Genomic DNA, 24287 nt, shown 5'->3' with positions numbered 1-24287 from the left:
TGATGGGCCTATTTTCAGAAGAAGGTTTTGTGGAAATATGTAAACTACATATGTGTAATTACCTGCAGTGACAGACAACAGGGAAACGAGGCTGCAACTTTATAAGCGAAATAAAGTAATATTTAATACAGATCTTTTGTAATTTATTTACAGAGAACTCTGCTACATTAATACATGATACATTTCTATGTCAGTCTCGTTACATTTTATACATTACGGCTGATATCACACAAGGGAGGAGGATTTCATATTGCCACGAGGACCATAATAAACAGGGCTCAAGCCTTTCCTAAATATGCTGTGAATGGGAGTCCCTTTTTGGGGATGAACCATCTCACATTGACACAACACATATGAGTCATGGCAGTAGTGGAGTGGTATGATGCAATCATGCATTGGTTATAATGCAGTAGTGGTAATGTTAAATGAAAAGAAGTAGTGAACACCCTAGATGGACTGATATGTGCTGTAGATTGGCCCGAGTTACCTCATTTGCTAAAAATCTGGAGTATCTCTGTAGATAAAAATCGGCTATCACAGAAAAGCATCACCTTGAAATGTTCCTTTACAGGATTGTGATTTTGTTAACAGTCTTTCAGTCTGATATCTGTTGTTTACAACTAAGGTGAAGGGATATGGGTCCAATGTGACTCTGGAACGTTTTATGAATGCCATCGTTGGTTAACTGCTCACTTCTAGTACAGATGGACTGAGCTCATATGTTTCCTGTCAGCTATTGGTCCTGAATATTGTACATGAAATCCTGGGACCAACATGGGACTTTATTCTTGCCATTCTGTTACATGTTTCTGCGAGATAAGGCTGCTTGCTCATGTACATGCCTCTTTAAAATATTTAATAAAGCAGGTATTATTTGGGATGTCAAGGGATATCCGCTCCCCACCTAACAATTGGCTATTGGATTTTAAATTATCCTAAAATTTCCAAATAGCATTGTTAATGTGGGAATTCTCAAAAGGATTTTCAGTTATTTTCTGTACCATTTTCTTTACTGACCCCATATCATATTTAACTAACATATTTTGCTAAAGGACTCCCTCTGATCGCTGAATACTATTCAAAAAACTAACAATAAATAATGACTTTGGTAAAAAAACTATATGAAAGCATGGGATTGCTGGGTAAACCTAGAAGCTCTGAAACGGCTAATATGTTGTTCAATTTAATTTGGAATATGCATTAAGACAGATTGGATATAATCCTTGGGAATTCCTCTCTTGAGCAAGATCATGTAAGACTATATTTTACATCACCACCAATTCAGGCATTGAAAGTTGACCAATCCAAAGAAGCGGGAACAAACTTGAATGGTTAATTTCTGCCCAATAATATAAATGAGACAAGTAAGCCACTTTAACTGAAAACCATAATATTGGCTGAAGAAGGTTCCAGAGCTGAAATATTGCCTGTCAATTCCCTCCACAGATGCTGCCTGACCTGCTGTGATCCTCCAGCACTTTGTACCGAATTCAAAATTCCAACACCTGCAGTTGCTTGTGTCACCAGACTAATGGGGTTAAGATTTAAAACCCATCTTAAACCCATCACTGCAAGATGGAGGCAGATACAGGAGGATCAGGCAACTTAATTACCTTTCATTGTTTAAAGAGTCAAGAGAAGGACGGTTTCTCTTCCTGGCCCTCAAGAATATTGTTTGCCTTTGTATCTCTGGTAATATCTTCCCTCATTATGTGGTCTCAACCAGTAATCTCCACTTCCCTCACATTAATATTCTTGTATGTTCCTGGCGGCATTATGGAACATCCCCACCTGCTTTTTAACTCCAACCCACTAGCTGTGATGTCATTCTAATCAACACAGGTAAGATAGGTGAGTATATTAAAGAGGTCCAGGAACTAAAATCTCCTTGGCTTCTAGCACTGGGAGAATTGTGAAGATCTGGATAGATGGCAGGCAGATCAGTATCTGTTTCAGCTGTAAATTTGTAGCCCAGGTTAAAACTAGATCTTAGTGCAATAAACATTCAATCTTTTATGTAGAATGCCAGTTCTTTGTTTTGAATCAAATCTTGCATTATGTATTTTTTGGTTAAGAATCTGTATATGCTATGACATATCAGAGAAATTAAAATCTAAGAAATTATAGTAGAATAGGTAAAACAATAGATCTTCATGGTTTTAAATATCTGTGGACGAGACATTGTGCCCATTGTAAGAAACATTGTAACATGATATACCTGCTCCCTGTACAAAAGCAAGGTGAATTATAACTTTAAAAAGACATTTGGTCAGATATATGGATAGAATATGAGCCAAATGCAAGCAAATAGGATGAGCCCTATATGCCAACTTGGACTGCATGGACAAGGTGGGCTGAAGGGCCTATTTCCGTGGTGTACACTCTCTGACTCTAAGATTCGGAAAATATACATCAACCACAAATATGTAATATGCAATCTCTCACTAACCTCATTTAGCAATGGAAAGGATTTACAGTGAAATTAGATTGGCAGCTTGGGTCCTTCTGCAAAAATCAAACAGTAGTTTTGTTCATTTCAGTATTCATGTACCCTTGAAAAAAGTGGATTTGGGCATTCAGGGTACAATTATGAAATCTTCGCACCTTCCTATAAATGCTTTCAAAAATATATAAAGTCAATGCAAATTGATAAACATATGTAATGTTAAAATCTTTACAAAATATTTTTATTTATTAGTTTTTATTAAAAGTATTATTATTTGGAGTTTTAAGTAAAATAAGGGGAAGTTGTATTAATACAATGACAAGTTCTGACAAGTTTAAATATTACTTCATCTTAGGGAGGTAGCAATTTAACCGTGGCTTATGTGATTGTGGGTTTGGGCTGAAGTAGATTAATTGTGCAAGATAACTTTGGCTGATAACAAACTTTTAATAGATATGTGATCTAACAACTTTGCTAAACTCTGCATAAGAAGATTATCCGATGGAAAGATTATGTAAAAGGCAATACCTACAATGTAAGATTGCAAAACACATGCAGATTAAGTCATTGAATGAAAGTTTAAATTACAGAAAAAAGTATTTCTAGTTGTCGCATGTACATGGGTACACGAGGTATTTTTCCTATGTTACTGATGCTGCAGATCGTAATACCTAAATTTCCTTCCCTCTCTCTTCCAAACTTCAAATATGAATTTTAACATATTTGCACTTTCCTGTTTCATCGTTTAAATCTACTGTAAATAGATTTTAAGATCACAGTATTATAGTTTTTTTAACCTTCCTATGTTTGTGCTTCCTTTTGCAAACTATGTCATCTGAAACTTAACTAACGGATATCTAACCATTGCTCTGTCTTTCTTTCATTCTACATCCAGGGCGGTTTCCTGTGTCATTCTGCAAGCTTTAACTTTTCACCTACATTTATCAGGCATTCAAAATAACTTTGCAAACTGTTGTAAGATGAGGCGAGCTGAAACTTGGTAAACTTGCCACAACCAGTGAGTATTGCAAACCTGCTGCAATCTATCATAAAATCATAAAATAAATATTAGGGGATATTGCAATTGTACACTTTTAAATTATAGATTTTCAAACTAGCATATCAAATATTTGTATTTGTTGAGATACTAATATATTTTCTATGGTTACCGCGTACGAATGAAAAGCTGTTTATTTTGATTAGCTGACAATGACCACATGGCAAAGTTGAAACTCTCTAGTATTACATCCTGCAGTCTGGTCCAGCAATGTTTCAAAACTGTATTTCAAAGCTATGCAAATTAACTAATTTTATTAAGATCAAAATAAAATCTAAAATTATCGAAGATCTGTACTAATCAATTAGGGCAACTTCTGCAATTTCAGCTGACAGCTTAGGGAAAATTTGGGTTACGGGCAGCTCTCAGAATCCTTCTGTGAATTGGGAGTGTCTCTGGTAAAAAAAGAACAGTTCTGCTGCTCACTGGAAAATGATCAGGGGCTATTTCCATGGCCCAGATATTCTGTGGTCCATCACTAGCACCAAGGGTGTAGGAGGAGAAAATTTGATTATATTTCCAGTGAGGCCCACACAGAGAAATAAGAAAACACTGATAAATAGCAGCCACCCTTTATGTTAGCTCATCGTACATTTAGAAATTTAAAAACTGTATAATTTAAATAGGTAGAAGCAAACCCTAAAATCTAAACCATCCTTTACTTGATTTAATTATTTTTCATGGTTACTTGATTTTTATTATATTATGATCTTTCACCAAGAGTCACAATAATTTCACCGTACATTAACACTGGTGAATATGTAGAGCTTGCTACCATCTGAAGAGATTGGGATAATAATGTGGGTCACTCAGGTAAAGCCAAATAAGCGTAATCTGGGGAATGAAATAGAGGTATATACTCATATGGTTAGTAGAAGAAAGGTGGGAGAAACAATTTGTAGGTTAAAAATCATTTCTGAATTGGAACTTTAGCTCTGAATCATTTAATACTTCATGGTAATTTGTGGCCATGTTGTTTCTAGATCATTTGGAATTTGTTGGTTAGCTGCTAAAGCCTTAGATTTATTCTTACCAATTCCCAACTGGTAATTATCCCTCTTGTGGGATCAGTGTTTCAGCATTAGTAATTAGATGCCTGAAGATAGAACTATAGTATGTTATTGACGGTTGACTATTTAACTTGTTTATGGAAAATGTTTGGTGCATTATCTTTATTTTTTAGGTTGTTGATTGCTTTTGGCTTTGGAGCGTACCCAGTTTGAGTTAATACATTTTGCTTCTAGTTTAGAAAAATATTTTAAAAATAATTTCCTGAATTGCCATTTGTGCCATTATGTAGCTAATTCAATAATACAGTTCAGGAAAGTTTTGGACCAAATTATGTACACATAGTATCTTTGAAGAAACATTGTTTCAAATTTTCATTCAATTTCTTGCATCTTTTCTCTTTTAATCCTTTTCACATTATGCCAATGCAAAAATATCTCTTAATAGTGTACGGTTTAAATTGCAGACCAATGTAGATTAGAAATTAACAAATGATTAAATCTGCATTTAAGAGATGAGGAAAAATATTTGTAAGCAAACTGAACACCGAAATCTGCTGAATACATTTGACTTTCAAACCATTTTATATTATCCCTCTTACTGAGGGCAAGCACTCATTGTTCTTGAGTGCGAATGATCTGTTCTTGACAGTAACATGCGCAGTTGGCCAATGGGTGCCCAACCTGTGCTTTGAGTAGCATAGGTATTTGACAATTCCTTTGACATTAGTGGGCCACTCCAACCTGTAAGACTTGGTGGGCAGGAACCTTTTTGAATTCCTAAGATTGAAATGCTTTCCATGTTTTTTATATGATACTTGCAGAGTAACTGTTTTTTGTATTGACAATCCCATTGACAGTAGTGCCTTCAGCTGCCATTTGCAGCTGCCTATCTTTCCTTGCGCTATCTTATGCGATGGAAAGTTGCATGTGTTAGACCCTTGTTTCTGAATATTATTTAATAAAGATCTCTGTGCCATTTGTACTTTGCAGGGAGGTGGTGGATAGGTCATTATATAAACACACAGCCCTCAAAGATGCATTCTGAGTAAGTGTAAATGGATCTGATTACTTAAAAGGAAATGATTTCCAATGGGGCTGAACAAAATATTGCAACCTTTTCTGGGGCTCAAAATTTTTTTGATACATTAGCAAAGGCAAGAAGAACCGATGACTGAGAATTTAGGGACTGAAAATGCATTGAGCTGGGATAGAACAAAATGGTGGGAAGGCAGCACCATGGCATTGCTCTTGTACGCACAATTGATGCAGTTGAAATGGAGAAATGAATGTAAGATATGTTTCCTATTTTTGAACTCTGGTGGTCTTTCACCAGCGAAATGACAGAATATCATGAATGGCCAGAAAATGGTAGCTAAACGTGACATCCACACCATCTGCTGGACATAGAAACACACTGAGAAGACAAGACAACTTGAAAGGTTAAGTCTACTTAACAATAATATATGTATTAAATAGATTACTCATATTCTACACTTTGCATATCCGACTGCCAATGTAAATCTTACACAACTTATGAAACTATGCTTCATAGATACCCTATCTCATCTTGGAATACATCCTCAGTTTTCCATAAGTACATTATCGAGAAACATATCAGATCATTGTTTCTCAATGATGCATGGTTCCTTACTGCTAGCATTGGAAATGCTTGATCCCATTCAGCCTACAACAAATTGAAAAAATACTTTTGTAGGCTAGTCCAGTGAAACATGGTGCAAAGACCCCACCCATTGTAAAGGGGAATTGGAATTTCCTTTGTTCTATCCAATGAGGTCGATCCTCCATTGTGACGTTAACATGTAAGAATGTGTTAAAAATTGGAAGTTGAATTCTTATTTTTGGTTTGGTTTAGAAGGGTTTTCTGTTGTTATATTTGCTTGGAATAATTGGGTGTTTTTTTAGTTATTGAGAATGTTTTGGCAGCTGCATCAAATTTTAATTTTTGTAATTAATTATAACTAATTTGGTTGTCATACTAAATTATACTGCACACCTAATGTCATCCATTGTTACCCACATTTTTACCAATCTATTTTTGTTTTCCCAAAAACTCTTCCATAACACTGATGAATATATTTTATCATGCGTCCATAATGACCTGTGATTGGTCAATAGCCCCTGTACAACATTGTCATAGTCTAACATTTTGCCAATATAATGCTCTATCTGTATAAAAATATAAAAAAAGAATTTTTTTAAGTAAGCCTCTGTTGTTATTGATAAAAACAAAACAATTGAAACCTCGTTAATGAGGATTGTCAATTATTTTCCTGAGAAACTGGGATAATGAGGTCTGAAAATTGGCTGTTAATCTGGCAAACAAAACAGTCAGATACTATAAAGGAAGAATAACAACAAAAACATTTAAAAGTTTTTCCAGATTTAGAAATCATTGTTCAACGATCTCTAGATTCTTCAGTGCCAGTAAATCCTCAACTACATCGTTTCTGACCACGTATAACTCTGCAGAATTCACTGCAAGTGCAAAAAAAAGCTGATTTTGATTTGTTACACCATTAATTCACATTTTAAGGTAAAAAAATAAATGCAATGGCAACAAAAAGGTTTATCGTGGGAAGGCCCAAAAGGTGCAAGAGAACTTTAAAGGAACCATTTTAAAGGCAGAAATGTAGAAGAAATGACTTCCATCTGAATATCTTAGTTTAAAAAAATAACCCTACAATGGTTCTGTACAATGGGTGTAAAGCAAACAATGAAGGATTTCACCCCCCAATGAAGAGCTTGCCAAGAAATGTCATAATTGCATCAAAATTATACCTTAAAATTGGTGTGAGTTAGAAATCATTGTACCAAAATATATTTATTCAGCAGTTCAGTCCAAACCAAACCAGGAAATTTTAGGACAGAGACTACAACCTTGGGCAGTAGCACAAAATATCAGCTATTACATGCATGACTTGAAACTTAATTCCACTGATTATAATGGAACTGAATATGTGTGCCTGTTTTGTACCTTAATGGTAGGTAATCAATGCAATAATACTCATTTTGCATTACTACCCGAGGCAAATGTTATTCCATCAACTTTCCGTATGATCTAGATAATTAGTATTTTTGATGAGAGAATCATTTAACCTTTTCTTCTGCAAAGGGGACTTCTTCAACTCAATTTTACATAAGGGGAATGAATAAAAAGGAGTTTAATATATTAGTTTTCACTGTAAGCTCATAAAGTAAAAGTGTCCACTGGAACTCAGCATATGGAAAATGAAAAGGACGAAGTATGAGTTATTGAAATGAATTGAGCGGCAGGAACTGAATTATGTCTGGATTAGTGATGTGCTTATCCAGAATGAGCTAAATAATGAATAAATACCAGCGTGTAGCACAAAAAGAGATTCACAGTAGCTACCAACCTGCTCCAATATTAACAACTCACTTGCATAAAGGTCCAATGATGGGGTATCGGGTCACAGTGGCTTCTTTCCATATCTTACTAATGAAATACAGTAATACCTTTGAAGGGTCCTCTCCTGAGACTAACACAAACGTGTCTTATGGTTACTTGGCCTATCAAAATTCATGCTTTCAGTTGCATTATCATTAAAGCTTCAGATCTCTATCAATAATAATAAGCTTTCATTGCAAGAATAGTTATAGTTCAGTAACAAACTTACAGCCAGTACATATGTTTTGGGTATTTTTCTGTAGTATAGCTGTTGGAAAAATGGTGTCTCTTAGTTTTTTTTATAGTTTTAGGCAGTCTAAACAACTCTTCTTACATCCAACCCTGCCAAATGTCCTCTTCCTAATAATTCTTCTCTCTTCTGAATCTGGATTTGGATGGTGTTCTGCTACTGTAGAAATATCTGAGAATAATAAACAATTTTGATACAAGAATTGAGATGAATGGGTTGGACTCAGAAATGAAAGGCAGCTTTGCCCTGTACAGTGGTAAGGTGGGAGTTACAGATCTAGTTCGATTTAGGAGAAAGACTTACCACATACACTTAGCATTTCAAGAACAGATAATGAGGGAACAAAGCAGGAGAGAAACAGATAAAATACTGTTCACATAAATGACTACCAAGCACAGGACACTGGAGTCTGTTTAAAGTTTTTTTGTAAGTAGTACACAAAAGATGGTGCTTGAGAGCATGGCTTCATTAAGTTATTTGTTCATCAATGTTTTAATTGAACGAGTAAATGTGTTGACTACTGTAGTTACAGAAGTTGACTGCTTTGACAAATGATGAGCAGATGTCTTACTTGATGATTCTTCTGCTGCTCGGAGTAAAAACGTGTAATTGATCACCACTTCTTCCACTTTAGAGAGGAGTTCTCTGCATTGCCTTTCTGACCGCACGATATAAACCAAGTGCACAAAAGCCTCAATGAGGCCACATAATACTTGAAAGCTAGTTGAGATAGCTGAAAGCATGCGTGATGGGCTTTTATCTACTGCTGCCACTCTTCTACATGCAGTTCGCAGCTCTTTAAACTTAAGTGTGAGTGACTGTTTGTACTCATCCAGGTGTGAAATGTAAAGTTTTGGATCATGATTTCCACGATTTGCTGTGCATTGCCTTAAGATGCATAACAGTTCACTAGTGTCCTTCTGAGCAGCAATAAAGCCTTCAGGTAATGTATACACACTATTCTGCAGAGCATTTATTCTTGCTATGCTGTTATCAAGTCCCATATCATTCGACATTGCTTCCTGCTGTACATTGTCCTCACTACCATTGGATACATTTCTGTCTGATGTTTGAACAGTTTTAGCTAACGTTTCACTGAGCGTCACTGAACTGTCAGACCTCAGGTCAGGAAGGAGCTGCATTGGTACTGAATATGAAAGTTCGTCCTTTTCACTACTGTCATCGGCGGCATCACAATTTCTATAATAAAAGCAATACTTAAAGGAACAGCATCGGTTGTTGCTGGCCATGTCCTCTTTCAGAAGTGATTTTGATGGTTTGAATTCTCCCTGAATAGAGAACATAGCTGGGGATCTTTGTTGTTTGTCTGTGTTGGAAATTTGTACATAAGATGGGTCATCAAGCTGGGCTGGTTCCTGGCACTGGTTTTTAAGGCCTCTTCTCGTAAACTCTATCCCTTTTTCTATTTTCTTAGTTTCTTCTGTCTTGGATATAGCCACACAGGTACTGTTCTCAGAACCTTGTGATGTTACTTCACTTATTTCTGCCTCAGAGACGATGTTGGTGGCACTATGGTGCCGCTCCAGTTTCTTGCTATGTGGCACTTTCAGGCAATCACCGTGTGCCATCATGCAACGCACAGCAGGTTGCTGTTCAGATCTATTGTCACTGGACTCAAGGCTCGAGGTCCGCCTATGAGCGGCTTTTTGTTTGGCACTGATATTTAGTGCAGGTGGGGCAATGTTGGTCTTAGGCTGCTTGTGAACACAAGAGCCTTTGCCTCGATCTGCTCTTTGTGAATCTAGAGTACTGGGGATTGATTGAAAACACATCGAGTCACAAGCCAAACCTCGACGTTTACAGTCACAGCTACGACGTCGTTCCCTGGATAAACCAGGAATATTCCCAACTGGACTACTTTTGATTTGACAAGGGCAATGTCCAGATCCTTTGCGATAAAGATAATCTTCTGCTAATACATCAACTTTGGCTTTGGGCTTGAGTAATTCTTCAAGAAATTCAAGTTCATATTGTTTCACCTTCTGAAGTTGCTCCTGCCTTTCATCACTCTCTCTCTTAAATCTTGCTGGAAAAGTAGCTGAGAAGAGATTCTTAAAATTCAGCAGGGAGCCTTTTTGTGACTTAACTTTATCAGGAATAAGCGATGTGTGCTGTTTGGCATCGAAGACATTTTCTGATATTGGAGATGATGAGACATGTGGTGGCAATGTTACATCACACAGACTGGAAGGCTTGGAGCACATTCTGATGCCAGCGGTTTTCTCTAAACTAATATTAGCTTTACAGGAACATGGGCATCCCTGACATTTCATCTTTTCAGCATTATCTTGCTGTGCTGTGCTGTTATCTGGCCCTAAAGCCGCAACTGGGTATCTGTAAGGACTATGATAACACCCTTGACTTGGGGAACTATTTCTAATGGGTTGACCTTCCTTTACTGCGTTGGCGTAACCGTTCCTTTGACTTGCTGGAACATCTGTCAAATCTATCAGATCATCATTGAATAATGCCGGGATTTCCTTACCTACTGCTGGCTGATATTTCCTGTTGCTCACTTTGACATAAGCCACTTCATTGTTCTTTGGTGTGCAAGTATGGAAGACAGTTGTTCTGTGGGCCTGAGAGTCTGCTTGCCTTGTCTCAGTTTTCAGCAAATGACATTCACACGGTCTGGGGTTTCCCTGCATACTTCCTTCATATTTCAAATACTCATTTTTTGAAGCATCACACATAGCACAGCTGTCTGTGTACCTACAAACTGGAGAAGAAGTATTATTTGTTGAGACAAAGCTTGATGAGTTTTCTTGGTGGATTTCAGAGCTTATGATTCTGGGGCTATTTTCAGAGTTTCTTCTGTTCATTAACTGCTTACCACATGTTCTTTCATCTTCTATATGAAATAATGATGATTTGTCTTCATTCTGAATTGCTATCTCATCTGGACATATCAGGCTTTTGGAAAAGTCTTCTTTGGGTTGAATTGTTTGTTGTTTGGGCGTCTGGTCTTCAACTGTTTTTGGACAGGTTGGACAATTCTGCTGAAGAACAGGCATTAAAGTAACATTTTCTGGCCTGCTTGTAGTTTCATTAGAATGAGCAAATACCTGAGGTCTCATGTGAACCGTGCAAAATCCAGTTGTGTGACTAGGTTTGAGCCTAATGGAACTAGATAAGGGATTCTGTGCAGATGAAGCAACTGCAGATAAAGTGTTTGCTTCTTCATAATATCTCTTTGAACAAGGAACTCCTCTGAAAGCAGCTTGTGCGCAACATCTTACAGCACTCAAGGGGAAATCTTTTTTCATAATTAGACCAGTTTTGTTTCCCTGATAAGCAAGTAAATGACGTTGCTTTATTGCTGAGACCATTTCAGAGATGTCCGTCATTTCTGAAGAATTTGTTTCATGGCCAGAATCCAGTGATGACTCCGGTGTCATAGTTGCCAATACAATCAAACCTGTAGATCAGAACAGCAACAATGGATCTTATAATTTGAAACAATAAGTGTGAAAGAAGTGCACTGAATGAATGCGAATTATTGTTATATTTGTTGCTGAAATTAAATATCAACTGCAATAGTAATATACTTCACAAAGATACCAATAGACAGACTACTAGAATTAGGAACCTTAGGGTGAACAGGTTCATGCATACGTATTCTGTTAAGAACAGAACTAGGTTAAACATTTGCAGAGTTTAATTTGCAGAGCTCATTGATCTCTGCAATAAATTACTGATTTGTGCAATATATATAGGGTCACTGAAAATGGTCAAAAGAGACCTGGATGAGTATAGAACTTAACATGTAAAAATAGGAGGCATGTACGCTGAAAAGGCTCACATCTTATGGCACAGAAATATGTAATTTGGACAGTCAAGTCCAGATTGTCTCCCTTGGGAACAATCCCACAAATCCCATTCCCTCTCTCATAACTCCGTACCCCTAGAAGTTATTCGGTCTCACACATTCTATTAACCCTTCTTTGATTCTTTTTACTAATCTACACTGCCAATGAATCCACCAGCACACTGTGGGTACGTGGGAGGAAACTGAAGCACCAGTAAACCCATGCAATAGTGGAAAGAATGTGCAAACCCTGAACAGCCAGCATCTGAGTATTGAAACTGAGCTCTTGGAGCCGTGAGGCAGCAGCACAAACTGCTGCTCCACTCTGCTGTTACTGTGAGCCCTTGGAATTTTAAAAAAAAGTCTTTAAGAGTCTGAAATACATTTCCCCAAATTCTTTTTTGACCTCGATTATTATTTTATTTATATATTTTGCTTGTCCTAGGAAGTTTGCATGTATGTTGTTTGCAGACTTGATGCTTATTGCAACAAGACTCTTTGGGTCAAGCTCAATGGATCATTGATTATTCCATGTCAAGGTTAGCACAATGTTCTGTTGCTGCCTTATCCAACATGACTAATTATTTGGCTTGTCATTGCCACCTAAGCATTCTCACTTCTGGGACAGAAGGTTGATTTCAGATCTCACACCAGAGGCTTGAATATAATATTGAGATGGTCATAAAAGAGGAAGTATAGTTCTTAGTGTTATCTTTTCATGCGTCATTTAACCAGGGCTCCATTTCGTTTTCCAGAGAGTTGTAAAAGATCCTGACAGACTATTTCAAAGAAGTGGAAATTAATTATTTAAGAGTTAATTATCTCCAACGCACTTGCTCTCAAGATGAGGCCTTTGGTTCCAGAACATCGGAAATGTCCTTGGACATTTGGGAGGACCAAATGGAAATGTGGCTTCCCTTCACTGTTTATGATTGAGCCCTCTCTCACATTTCCTCTGTTTCTCAGACTTCTGCTCACACCCCATCTCCTTCCAGACAGAATAGAGATAAAGTTTTTCTTAGCCTCACCTTTCACCCCACCATTCTCCGCATCCAGCACCAGCACTGTCATTCCGCCAGCTGCAACAAGATCATATCACCAGCCACATCTTCTTCTCCCCACCCTTTTCTGCCTTCTACAGGGCCCATTCCATTCCGTGAATCCCTGGGGTCCACTCACCTCTTCATATCCACCGCTCCCTGACCCCTGGCACTTTGCCTGTATTGGGAGGTGGTTTTACAACTACATCTTCACCACCATCCAGAGAGCTAAACAGCCCTTCCAGCTGAGGTAATGATCAACTTACACCTCCTTTAACCTTGTCTACTGCATTTGGTACTCCCAATGTGGCCTCCGAAACATCGGGGAGCACAAGCAGAGATGAGGCAACTGATTTCAGAGCAACTGTGCTCTGTCTGCAATGGGCATCCAGAGCTCCCTGTTGTATGCCATTTCATTTCCCTTTCCATTCCCACACCGACCTATCCATCTTTGGCCTTCTCCACAGCCAGGGTGTGGTCCAACGCAAATTAGAGGATCAACCTCTCATACTTCGCTTGGATAATCTACAACGCAATGGTATGAACATTGAACCTATGAACTTAGAATTTTCCAATAGAGAAAACAGCATTGTGTCAAGACAACAACCTCTCCTTCAAGGTCAGCAAAATGAAAGAGTTGGTCATCAACTTCAGGAAGCCGGGTGGATGGAGTACATGCACCAGTCTGCATCAATGGTGCTGAAGTAGAGATGATTGAGAGCTTCAAGTTTCTCAGCATAAATATCACCAACAATTTGCCATGGTCCAATCATATTGATAGCATGGCCAAGAAAGCACACCAGTGCCTCTACTTTCTCAGAAGGCTAAGTAAAATCAACATGTCTCCAATGATTCTATTCCACTGACCTGTGTCATTCTCTGCATGAAATATATTCTTCGGTATGTGTAAAATTCAAAATACAATATTATGGATAACTTTTTAATGTCCATCTCACATGGGTATTAGTCACATTAGCTGACGATGAGCCTACATATTGCAGATTCTTTGCATCTCCCTTGTGATGTAAATTACGTCCGTTTAACTGCAGGGCTTGGGGAATGGGCTGGGTAGTACTGTGATTTTGCTGTGAACGGCAACTCCTATGACTTGTTTAGAGGCAGTTGTAGGCAGAACAGGAAATAAATTGTGAGGCTGCATCTTTATAGGTGTGATAAGCTGAACCTATCAACCTATTTTCCTGAGTAAAACCTACTCATGAGCAAAGTCCTTCCTATTTATTCATCAGATTTGTGAAAATGACCTTTATCTTGTGGATCACAATATCTTTGAAGTATCTTAAGGGATATTTCAACTATACTTGGCAACTATGCCCAGAAAGGTCCATGGTTAGAACTACAGGCTGCTCAATTGTAGGTGGTAAAGCAGAAATCTCTGTTTAATTGTGTTTTAATAATTTATATTGTGCTCTGCAATGAGGCGAGTGAATTGTGTATCATAGATGATACAGGAATATCCTTAGATGCATAGCTAGCTGCACCATTTCTCAATCACAAACTGACTCCAGGCATTCCTTGGCAATGATAGGTCTTTAGACATGTTGCTTCCTCAGTCTTCATGCCTTCATATCTGTATAAACTCACTCACTGTTTAGTTTCAGCTCTAAACCGGTTTTCTGTGTTTCTTGCTTGTGCATGCTATGTGTGAGAGTGATGCAGAATGTAACGTGTATCTGAGGATGCTTGTCTTGCTGTTCTTGAGGTTTACACTATAAAGAGTATCTGAAAAAGGAAGTGAGGGCACATTTAATCAGCATTTTGTCAAGTTGTAGTTGCCGACAATATATGCCATGTTTCATAGCAAATAGCTCTTACTGATTCATTTTAAAGAATTACACAGAACACGTAATTTCTGTTGCACAAACCAGGATTGACGTCCCTCTTTCATCTTGTGTGTCACCAATGCTCTAAGTTGATTTCCATTGGGTAACTTGTATTATACTCTGTGAGCAAATTGGACTGCTGAGTCCCTTCATCTGGGTGCTCAGGGCTTTTAGTCGTACACTGACTTTTTCTGCATGAACAGGGCGGTTTTACTTTGAATGAAGGGACTTTTTTTTCATCGTACTTTCCAGGGTGCGGCACTTCTATTACCTCATACTGCTTGTGATCTTAGCCTTTGAAGTTAGCTGGATTAATATGTTTTCACAGAGAAATAGCAAAATTGTATTGTCATTATACATATATCAAAAATTATTACAGTCCGTGTTCATCACCAAAGCCAGGGCTCCCACACTTTTCTGACCCTCTGATTATTAATGACCTTGTTGTCTGTAATGCCATTATTTCACACTGTTAATTTTAAACACCAGATCTTCATCAGTGTATCTCAGTTGCTAATGCCTGCTCCATTGCTCATTGAAAGTGTGCATTCCACAGAACGATCCACAGCCTATTATTTATGCAAGTCACCAGACAGTTTGCAAAGATTAATTAACTCAACCAGATAATACTAAATTGTTTACATATTCCCCAAAATATCATTAGAACTAAATGCACTTGAGTGTTGAATAAAATTGAGCCTTCCCGACAAGGTGCTAAAAATTTAACTTTTGATTAACATGGAATTTCTCAACTAACAGAGCAAAATTGTTTTGATTTTGTATTGCATTGGACACCATTCTTTGGGAGACGGAAGATGGGAAGGGTCAGACTTATCAGAGATGGATAAGAAAGGTTTAGAGGGATATGGGCCAAATACAGGCATGTAGAACTGGTGTAGATGGGACATCTTGGTTGCATGTGCAACTGGGTCTGAAGGACCAGTTTCCGGCCTGTAGGGCTCTGACTAAGAAAACTTCAAGGTATACTCAAATTTCTCCAGTACTCTACAGCGCTATGATTGACAACTAAAGGCGGTTATGTTTTAGCCAGTCGATTAATAAATACAGCAGAACGTTTTTTTTTTACTTCAAAAGTGATGCAACACAAACATGATAAATTTGCTGAAGAAAATGATACCATTTAAATGCCATTAAAATTGGTTGTTACATAGTGCTTGAAGCCTTATTACCTGATATAAAGCAATTCTATAGTGCCTGAGACTGGCCATGTTCGAATATTGGTTTTATTATTAAAATGCTCACATAGATAGACATCTCCAGAATGCCAAAACTGGTAAATACACCCTTGTGAAAAATGCCCATTATCTTCTGTTTGTAAAAGGATGGAACTTTACAAAAGAAGAAAGTTGAGTCCTTCAATTTTCTTTCCCTTGTAAAAGTCACTTGTATAGCTAAATCCTGAAGCACATTAAAAGTTTGACACATTGATCCTTTCTGTTGTTTGACAACATAACAGGGCAGTTACTTTAATACTTATCTAAATCAGAAAATGCTGGATATCATTAGCAGGTCTGACATCATCAGTAGAAAGAGAAGCAGTGTTGATGTCCAAGGTCGATAAGCAGTGTTTCTCTCTCCACAGATGGTGCCTATATTGATGAGTATTTCCAGCATTTTCTGTTTTTCTTTCAGATTTGCACCATCTGCATGGTCTTCCAGTTGTCTAACTTTCTTACTGTCAATATTGTTAGAAAAGTTGGGTTTAAAATATGAATTGGGATATAACTTGGAAGCTTTGAATTCAACCAAAACATAACATTAGTACCTGAGCCTTCTTGTGGTTGACTACGTGGACATTCTTCAGCTGCAGCTAAAGCTTCCAGGGCCTGGAGTGTGGAAACCAGGGCATCATCAAGTTCCCGGGCATGGTGTCTGACCGTCCTTGTTTGAACACCATCAATTAGTGACACTGATATATCATTGAAGTGTATATCACAAGGCTGTCGACTGGAAGCTAGGCTTTGACTGGTCCTTTTCTTGGAGTCATCCTCATCTGAACTGTTATCCCTGAAACCAGGTGGAGGAGCTGCCAATGTGGGAAGTAGAGAATGATACTCTTCTCCTTCATGGTCTTCATCGCTTCCCGGCAGGGGGAGAGTTGTTAGATCAACCACATCATCCCGGTAATTGCAAGAGTTTAAACACTTTTCTGTACTGCTTCCTCTGGGAATTATATTGCCTCTCATTTTGACCTTACAGGCATCACAAAGCAAGTCGTCATTTTCTTTGATTATTATAGGGAGGATCTTTGCACTATTAGCTCTTGTTAGCTGCATTGGGATTTTCGGACAGGTACAGTTGTGATGGTCTGTGGTATAAGCTATTGCCATTTTCATCTGGCTGTCCATTGTGTTTGCTCTCCCCCTAATCAGAAATCCTTGCTGCCCTGAAAGACTCCTGATGTCAGAGTTGCTTTGCCTCGTTTTTGATGTATTTGGTGTGGGATCAGACTTTGTCCTTGGTCTTGACTCCTCAAAGAAGATGAAGTTTTCATTAATATTGATTTGATTCTCAAATTCCTTTCTTATTTCTTGCATTTGTAAAATGTGATATCTTACCAGATTGGACTCTGAGGTGTTTGTCATCAGATTACATGCAGTCTGAGACTCACTGTGGTGTGGCAGATTGTGAGGACAACTTGTACCTCTTCCCTCAGGGTTTAGAATGGGACCTGACGACGAAATAGTCCATTCTGGTTGCAGAATGTTCGGTATATTTCTGTAGTCTGTTAATGAAAAGGAACGATATCATCATCTTCAACAATAAATTCAGTTATCCATGACTTCAGTTATCCATGATTTTTTTTTCCTCTTCAGTTTGAGGAAGAAGGGGATAGAGGTTAAACCTACCAACTGATAGAAACTGGGCAGGCGAGCAGTGAACAACCACAGATAACTTTCCTTGCCAATTTCATTTGCACTCCTTATGTAACTTTAGGAAGAGTCTAGTATAATCATTTGAGAAAATTTGGATCCTGGAAAGGGTGGGTTCTGACAACTGAATAGCCCAGTCAGTTCTGTAATAGCTGAAGACTATTTTTTTCTGAATAAGCCATGCTTGTATTAAGGGACAGACAACTGTGGGAATGCCGACAATGGACTTCCACTATTTCAAAATGGATCTGGTAATAGATTGATCTAATCAACAAGATGTAGTGCACTGGATTCCATAGATTTTAAGGTGGCTCCATAAAGCAATGAAGGGAATCCTCATAATTGATCAGGAAATTTTGTGCGAGTCCCTTTGCATTGTGAATCAAAGAGAAGTGAAATTGGGTCTAAGGGAAAGCCCTGGTATCTGTTGTCCAAAATGGAAGTTGTGGGCTGTTTGTGGCAGCTGGCTGGTTGGCTACAGTACCAGTCTGGCTGTATGGCTACCTGGTTGCCCCTCACAAGATAATTACTCTCCCTTTAATGTAAAGCATTGCGAGGTTTGCCCTGAAGGTTAACATTCTGAGTTATCTCTTAGGATTACATTTCATGGGCACCTTTAGTAAACTCGTTAAACTGCACTGAGGATGAAGGACTCATCTTGCCATGCAGTGTTGGATTATTGAATTGAGGCACATCAATTCAGGAGGAATATTAAATGCTGCATATTTCATTAAAATAGTAGCTAAGTAGACATATCTATACACACACTTCCAATTAGTTTTCAAACATTTTTCATCAGTAACATGCGAATAATTTCTCAATTATTTGTTATTAAATGTTAATTAAACTTTGAATAACACAAAAATGTTCATATCTAATAAAATGGGTTTAAAAATAGATTTAAAGATAATGAGGATACATTGGACAGAGGTTCGAAAGATAAATATCTACTTAAAAGGTGACACAAAGGATTTCAGGTAAAATTGCAGTTAATTCTCTTGTCATTATAGCTACATGAAATTAATTAATTCTGTATTTTCAAATAATTATTATTTTCATTGTCAATGTAAAGAAAAATACTTTTTTGTTTGCAAATGTCGTAACAATTATCCTTCTCTCTATACAACTTTGGGAATTTCAACCCCCTCCCGCTTCACCCCACTTTGATAATATTAATGTATGGATTTATTTTATAGATTACAATAGCAGCAATCTACAATATTTACTATGTTCGGGCATCTAAAAGAACCAAGAAAGAATTTCTACAAGAAAGATGAGTAATCTCAGGAATTGCAAGCTTTGCAGCTAGTGGAGTACTTCTGAAGTGAAATTAGGGTTGTTATATAGGAATGGTGGCAGTTAATTTGTGCATAATAAAACATTCGCAAACATTAATGTGTTGATGACTAGGTAATCAGTTTCAGTGATGTTGCTTGAAGGATAAATATTGTCCAGAACATCAATAATAATTCCTCTTCCCCTCTGTGAAATAGTCCCATATCTTTCACGTCTCAATTCGTCAGAAAAACAGCACTTCTGACTGTGGAATACCACCAGTACTATTTTGATATGTGCACATTTATTCTTATGCTAAATATTTTGAAGTGGGACTTGAATCCAGAGCCTTCTGGCTCGGGTGGGAGCAGTAACAGGTGAGCTGCACATTCTGTAACATCACATTACAAAGTATTAATCATCACACTTTGGAAGACTCGTTCAATTGATCTTGATCAGGTCAATAAGAGATCAGAATTTCAAAAAAGGTTCAGTGCTACATCTCACAATATCAATATTTAATTTTTTTTGTTTAATTTATCTTGAACTTGAATACTTGAATACTAATACATTAGTAATCTAATTACCAGGTCATTTTTTCTCAGTAGAAAAATCTATTTAAAAAATCTCTTTAAAATTCCACTACTATATTATCCTTATCCTGAAATAAGCAGTTTTTTGGAAGCTCTTTCCTTCTGTGGCAAAACAGTTTTTAATTCCAAAAAGGACACAAAGTGTTGTAGTAACTCAGCAGGTCAGGCAGCATATCTGGTGATCATGGATGTGATGTTTCGGGACGAGATGTTTCTCAACATTGAAGGTCACCTATCCATGTTCTCCAGAGATGCTGCCAGACCTTCTGAGTTGCTCCTGCACTTTGTGTATTAACCAGCATCCACTGTTCTTTGTTTCTACTCTCCAGTTTTTGATTCTTTTCTATTTATTTTAACATTTGCTTTTATCAGAATATTTTACAAAATTATATATGCTCTGTTGACAATGTTGTCATATGATTGCCAGAAATATAATAATATTGATGTTAAGAAATTAACTATGTTGCATTGATACTTGTAAAAACTTAATTTAATTTTTATAGAATGCAAGTTAATTGCCATTTAAACTTTGATTCACCTCACAAGCTCACATATATATATAATTTAACCATATTTTTACTTTGTACTGTCTCAATTGACAGATAAAAGCTGTCCATTTGAATCAAACAACACATAAAAAAATTGTCTGTCATTTTACCATCCATGAATGAAAATCATTTGAAAGTTGCTTGAGTAAACCACTGACAGGCCAATATTATTTCAGCTTGACGAGTTTTCTACAGACAGCTTTTAAAACATGTATAGAAATAATTATATTGGATTAAATTGACAGAAAATATGCACAGATGTAAGACTTTAAATCTATGAATTTAAATGATAAGTGTGACAATTTATGAATATCTATGATTTCAATATCTGTATGATATAAACTCAAATCATTAGGCAAGACATAGTAAGGGAAAGGGATTTAAGCTGACTCATGATTTGGTTTTCAATTATCCAAGAAAACCAAAGTTAAAAAATATAAATGTAATGATTATTGCCCTTTTGTGAGCAACAGAGATTCTGAATGTAACAGTGGTGTGATATTGGGGCAGACTGGAGGGTGGCAAATGTTGTGCCTCTTTTCAAGAAGGGATGCAGGGAAAATGCTGGGAACTACAGTATAAGCTGGTGCGCTTAACACCTGTAGTTGGAAAGTTACTAGAGTATTCTGAGGGATAGGTTACACAGGCATTTGGATGGGCAAGGGCTGATTAGGGATAGTCAGCATGGTTTTGTATGTGGTAGGTCGTGTTTCACAAATTTGATTGCGTTTTTGAAGACATGACCAAAAAGGTCGATGAGGGCAGAGCTATAGATGTTGTATACATGGATTTCAGTCAGGCGTTCGACAAGGTTCTGCATGGTAGGCTGCTCTGGAAAGTTAGATCACATGGGATCCAAGGAGAAAGAGCTGAATGGATAGGTAAATTGGCTTCATGGAAGGAAGCAGAGGGTGATGGTGGAAGGTTGCTTATCGGACTGGAGGCCTGTGACTAGTGGTGTGCATCAGGGTTCGGTGCTGGGTCTGTTACTGTTTGTCATCCATATCAATGATTTGGATGAGAACATGTAGGGCGATTAGCAAGTTTGTGAGTGGGTGATTTTGCAGACAGTGAAGATGGTTGTGAAAGAATACAGCAGGATCTGGATCGATTGGCCAGGTGGGCTGAGGAATGGTTGATAGAATTTAATACAGAGAAGTGTGAGGTGTTGCATTTTGGGACGTCTAACAAGGGCAGGACCAAAGATACTAGAGGAGCAAGAAGATCACTCGACCCTAAAAACTGTAGTATGTCATGGTGCCATTTTAGTAGGCAGAAACTTGCAGAAACATTTAAAAATAAAAATAACAAAAATCTGAATTGATAGATGAGATATATTCTGCATTTTAGTGGTATCATCACACATACTGTTCCCCCAAAACACTGATTACACTGCGAGAGGCATAGCGAACGGTGGGTTTTGCCTACTAAAATGGCAGACGTTATGCTCCTTTGCGGAATACTCTTCAGTATAGGCGATTTCAACGGAGAGGTCCATCTTGTTTCTCTAGTATCTTTGGGCAGGACCTACACAGTGAATGGTAGGCCTCTGGGGAGTGTTGTAGAGCAGAGGGATCTGGGAGTGCAGGTGCATGGATCCTTGAAGGTCGAGTCGCAGGTAGATAAGGTGGTCAAAAAGGCTTTTGGCACATTGGCCTTCATCAGTCAGAGTATTAAGTATAGAAGTTGGGGGGTCATGCTGCAGTTGTACAAGACGTTGGTGAGATCACATATAGAATATTGTGTTCAGTTCTGGGCACCATGTTATAGGAAAGATATTGTCAAGCTTGAAAGGGTTCAACGAAGATTTACGAGGATGTTGCCAGGACTACAGTGTGTGAGCTATGGGGAGAGGTTGAGTAGGATAGGTCTCTATTCCTTGGAGCGTAGGAAGATGAGGGGTGATCTTGTAGAGGTGTATAAAATCATGAGAGGAATAGATCGGGTAGATGCACGGAGTCTCTTGCCCAGAGTAGGGGAATTGGGGACCAGAGAACATAGGTCCAAGGTGAAGGGGAAACGATTTAATAGGAATCTGAAGGGCAACTTTTTCACACAAGCTGCCAGAGGTGGAAGTTGTGGCTGGGACTATCCCATTCTTTAAACAGTTAGACAGGTACATGGATAGGACAGGTTTGGAGGGATATGGACCAAACGCAGGCAGGTGGGACTGGTGTAGCTGGGATATGTTGGCTGGTGTAGGCAAGATGGGCTGAAGAGCCTGTTTCCACACTCTATGACTCTATGACTCTATAACATTGTACTTAAAATCACCAAATAATTCAGGAATTCATATCCTTATGGATGAAAGATTTCACATTGTGATGGACTTGTTGCAGAAAACTTACCTTGCAGCCACAATCCCTGTGTAAGTCAGGCATTGGTTCTTTACTCAAGTACTGACTTCATTTTGTCCCCAAACCACTTTTTAAGGTCTGGTTGAGCCATGGGGGATGGGGGGATGGAAATCTAGTGTTTGTTTTAAATCAGGACATTAACGTTTTGGCCACAAATCTTCAACATCTGTGGCAATTAACTGACAGCTGAATGGGTGTTGGATGACTGCTGGCAGAAACAGCTGCAGTTCAGGAGGCTAAGATCGCAGCAGAGGCTATATTTTCCAGGTCCCTGCCTGGTTTGGAACCACATGGTATTCAGCTGAAATGGAATTAAAGGAACAGAATTCCATCTCGACTACAGAAATGATGTGGTGAGATGCCTTCATGATGGATTCAATGCTCTATTTCCAGGGATGCACATTGAGACAAATGTCAATGCAGTGAAGGACACCCTCTGGTCTGCCCAAAACCTCCTGGTCACCCAGTACAAGGAGTCGCATACAACGAAGTGTTGCAGACTTGCTCATGATAAGGTCCAGAGTTACAGTAAGTGCTGTGGGATGCATTAAAGCTTGGAGCAGCTTCCATAAGTGGTGTATGGGGAAATGCCACTGGTTAAGGATCTCCCACCATTGTACACAAAAGGGCTGGAATCCACAGAGAAAACTCTCAGATTATTAGGTCATGTAAATTATGCAAAAGAAAAACCAATCATGATATAATTTGAACCTTGTTGAAAATGCAATATGGTTTTGTATTGTGAACAATAACATATGAATGTACTGTATTATATATTGAACATATTATGAACAAAGTATATATTTGAAAAAAAGAAAATTCCTCCATGTATACCAGGAACTTGCAAAACAATGAGACGAAATAATATTACTTTGCAATTTGCAATAAGGTGTGTGTAATGACTTGATAAGTGCAGAAATTGTTCTGTTTCATAATAGATTCCAGCTGCTCGTAATGATTTTTCATTTTCAATTGTTACTGTCTGTTGTCAACGGTGATCTCAGCAGGACCAATGATAACAGTGTTTGAGGATAGAAATGGGAACGCTCAGCCTGAGGTTTGCAGTTTGTGATTCTTCCCTTTCCCTCCCCTGTAAAAGCCAATGAAGCAGTATTGTTATATAGTTGTTACAAGCTATTGAACAATTGTGGAAATGGCTTTCCCTCTTCATTGTGTGAAAGAACCTGTTTATCAGGTACAATCTGACAGGATGTAAATTTGGGTGAGGAATTGTTAACATATTCTTGCATATAGGCGACATCCAATTTGTGACAATAATGCATGCACAGTGTTCTAATCTTTCTTCACATTGCATCAAATCCTGTAATGCCACGATCACACCATCTGAAAAGTATCATTGCAATATCACTATTTTAAACAACATGCACTTTCATTCATATTTAAAGTAAAAGCCAGTAATTAAAATGCTCAACGAAAAAGTCACCTCAAGCAGTGAGATTACTTTTGCATTGCAAATAGGCAGACTTGTTTTCATTCATTTTAGGAGATGACTGTGCTATAATGATTATCATAATTCAGCACAGCTTGATATGGTAACTGCTCTGCCCAAGACTGCAAGAAATTACAGAGTTATGAATGCAGCCCAGTCCATCAGACAGACCAGACTGCCCATCATCAATTCAATCTATACTCCACGCTGCCATGGGACTTCAGTTATCATAATCAAGGACCACTCACACCATACTCTCTTCCCCCC

At 38.0% G+C, this 24287-nt stretch overlaps 1 protein-coding gene across 1 annotated transcript in view; it reads right to left on the bottom strand.

Moving 5' to 3' along the window:
• Nucleotides 1-7679: 7679 nt before the first annotated feature.
• Nucleotides 7680-24287, bottom strand: part of frmpd3 (FERM and PDZ domain containing 3) — a 104483-nt gene continuing 87875 nt past the window's right edge. Inside the window, exons 14-16 of the mRNA XM_078411994.1 lie at nucleotides 17483-17649; nucleotides 16690-17392; nucleotides 7680-11632 (exon numbers count right to left, since the gene is read on the bottom strand). Coding sequence (XP_078268120.1) covers nucleotides 8667-11632; nucleotides 16690-17392; nucleotides 17483-17649 — 3836 coding nt within the window. The 3' untranslated portion in view covers nucleotides 7680-8666. The remainder of the gene's footprint in view (nucleotides 11633-16689; nucleotides 17393-17482; nucleotides 17650-24287) is intronic.

Source organism: Rhinoraja longicauda, chromosome 15, assembly GCF_053455715.1.
Source record: "Rhinoraja longicauda isolate Sanriku21f chromosome 15, sRhiLon1.1, whole genome shotgun sequence".
Classification (NCBI taxonomy): domain Eukaryota; kingdom Metazoa; phylum Chordata; class Chondrichthyes; order Rajiformes; family Arhynchobatidae; genus Rhinoraja; species Rhinoraja longicauda.
Note: the sequence above shows the minus strand (reverse complement) of the source record. Positions and strands in the feature narration are given on the sequence as shown.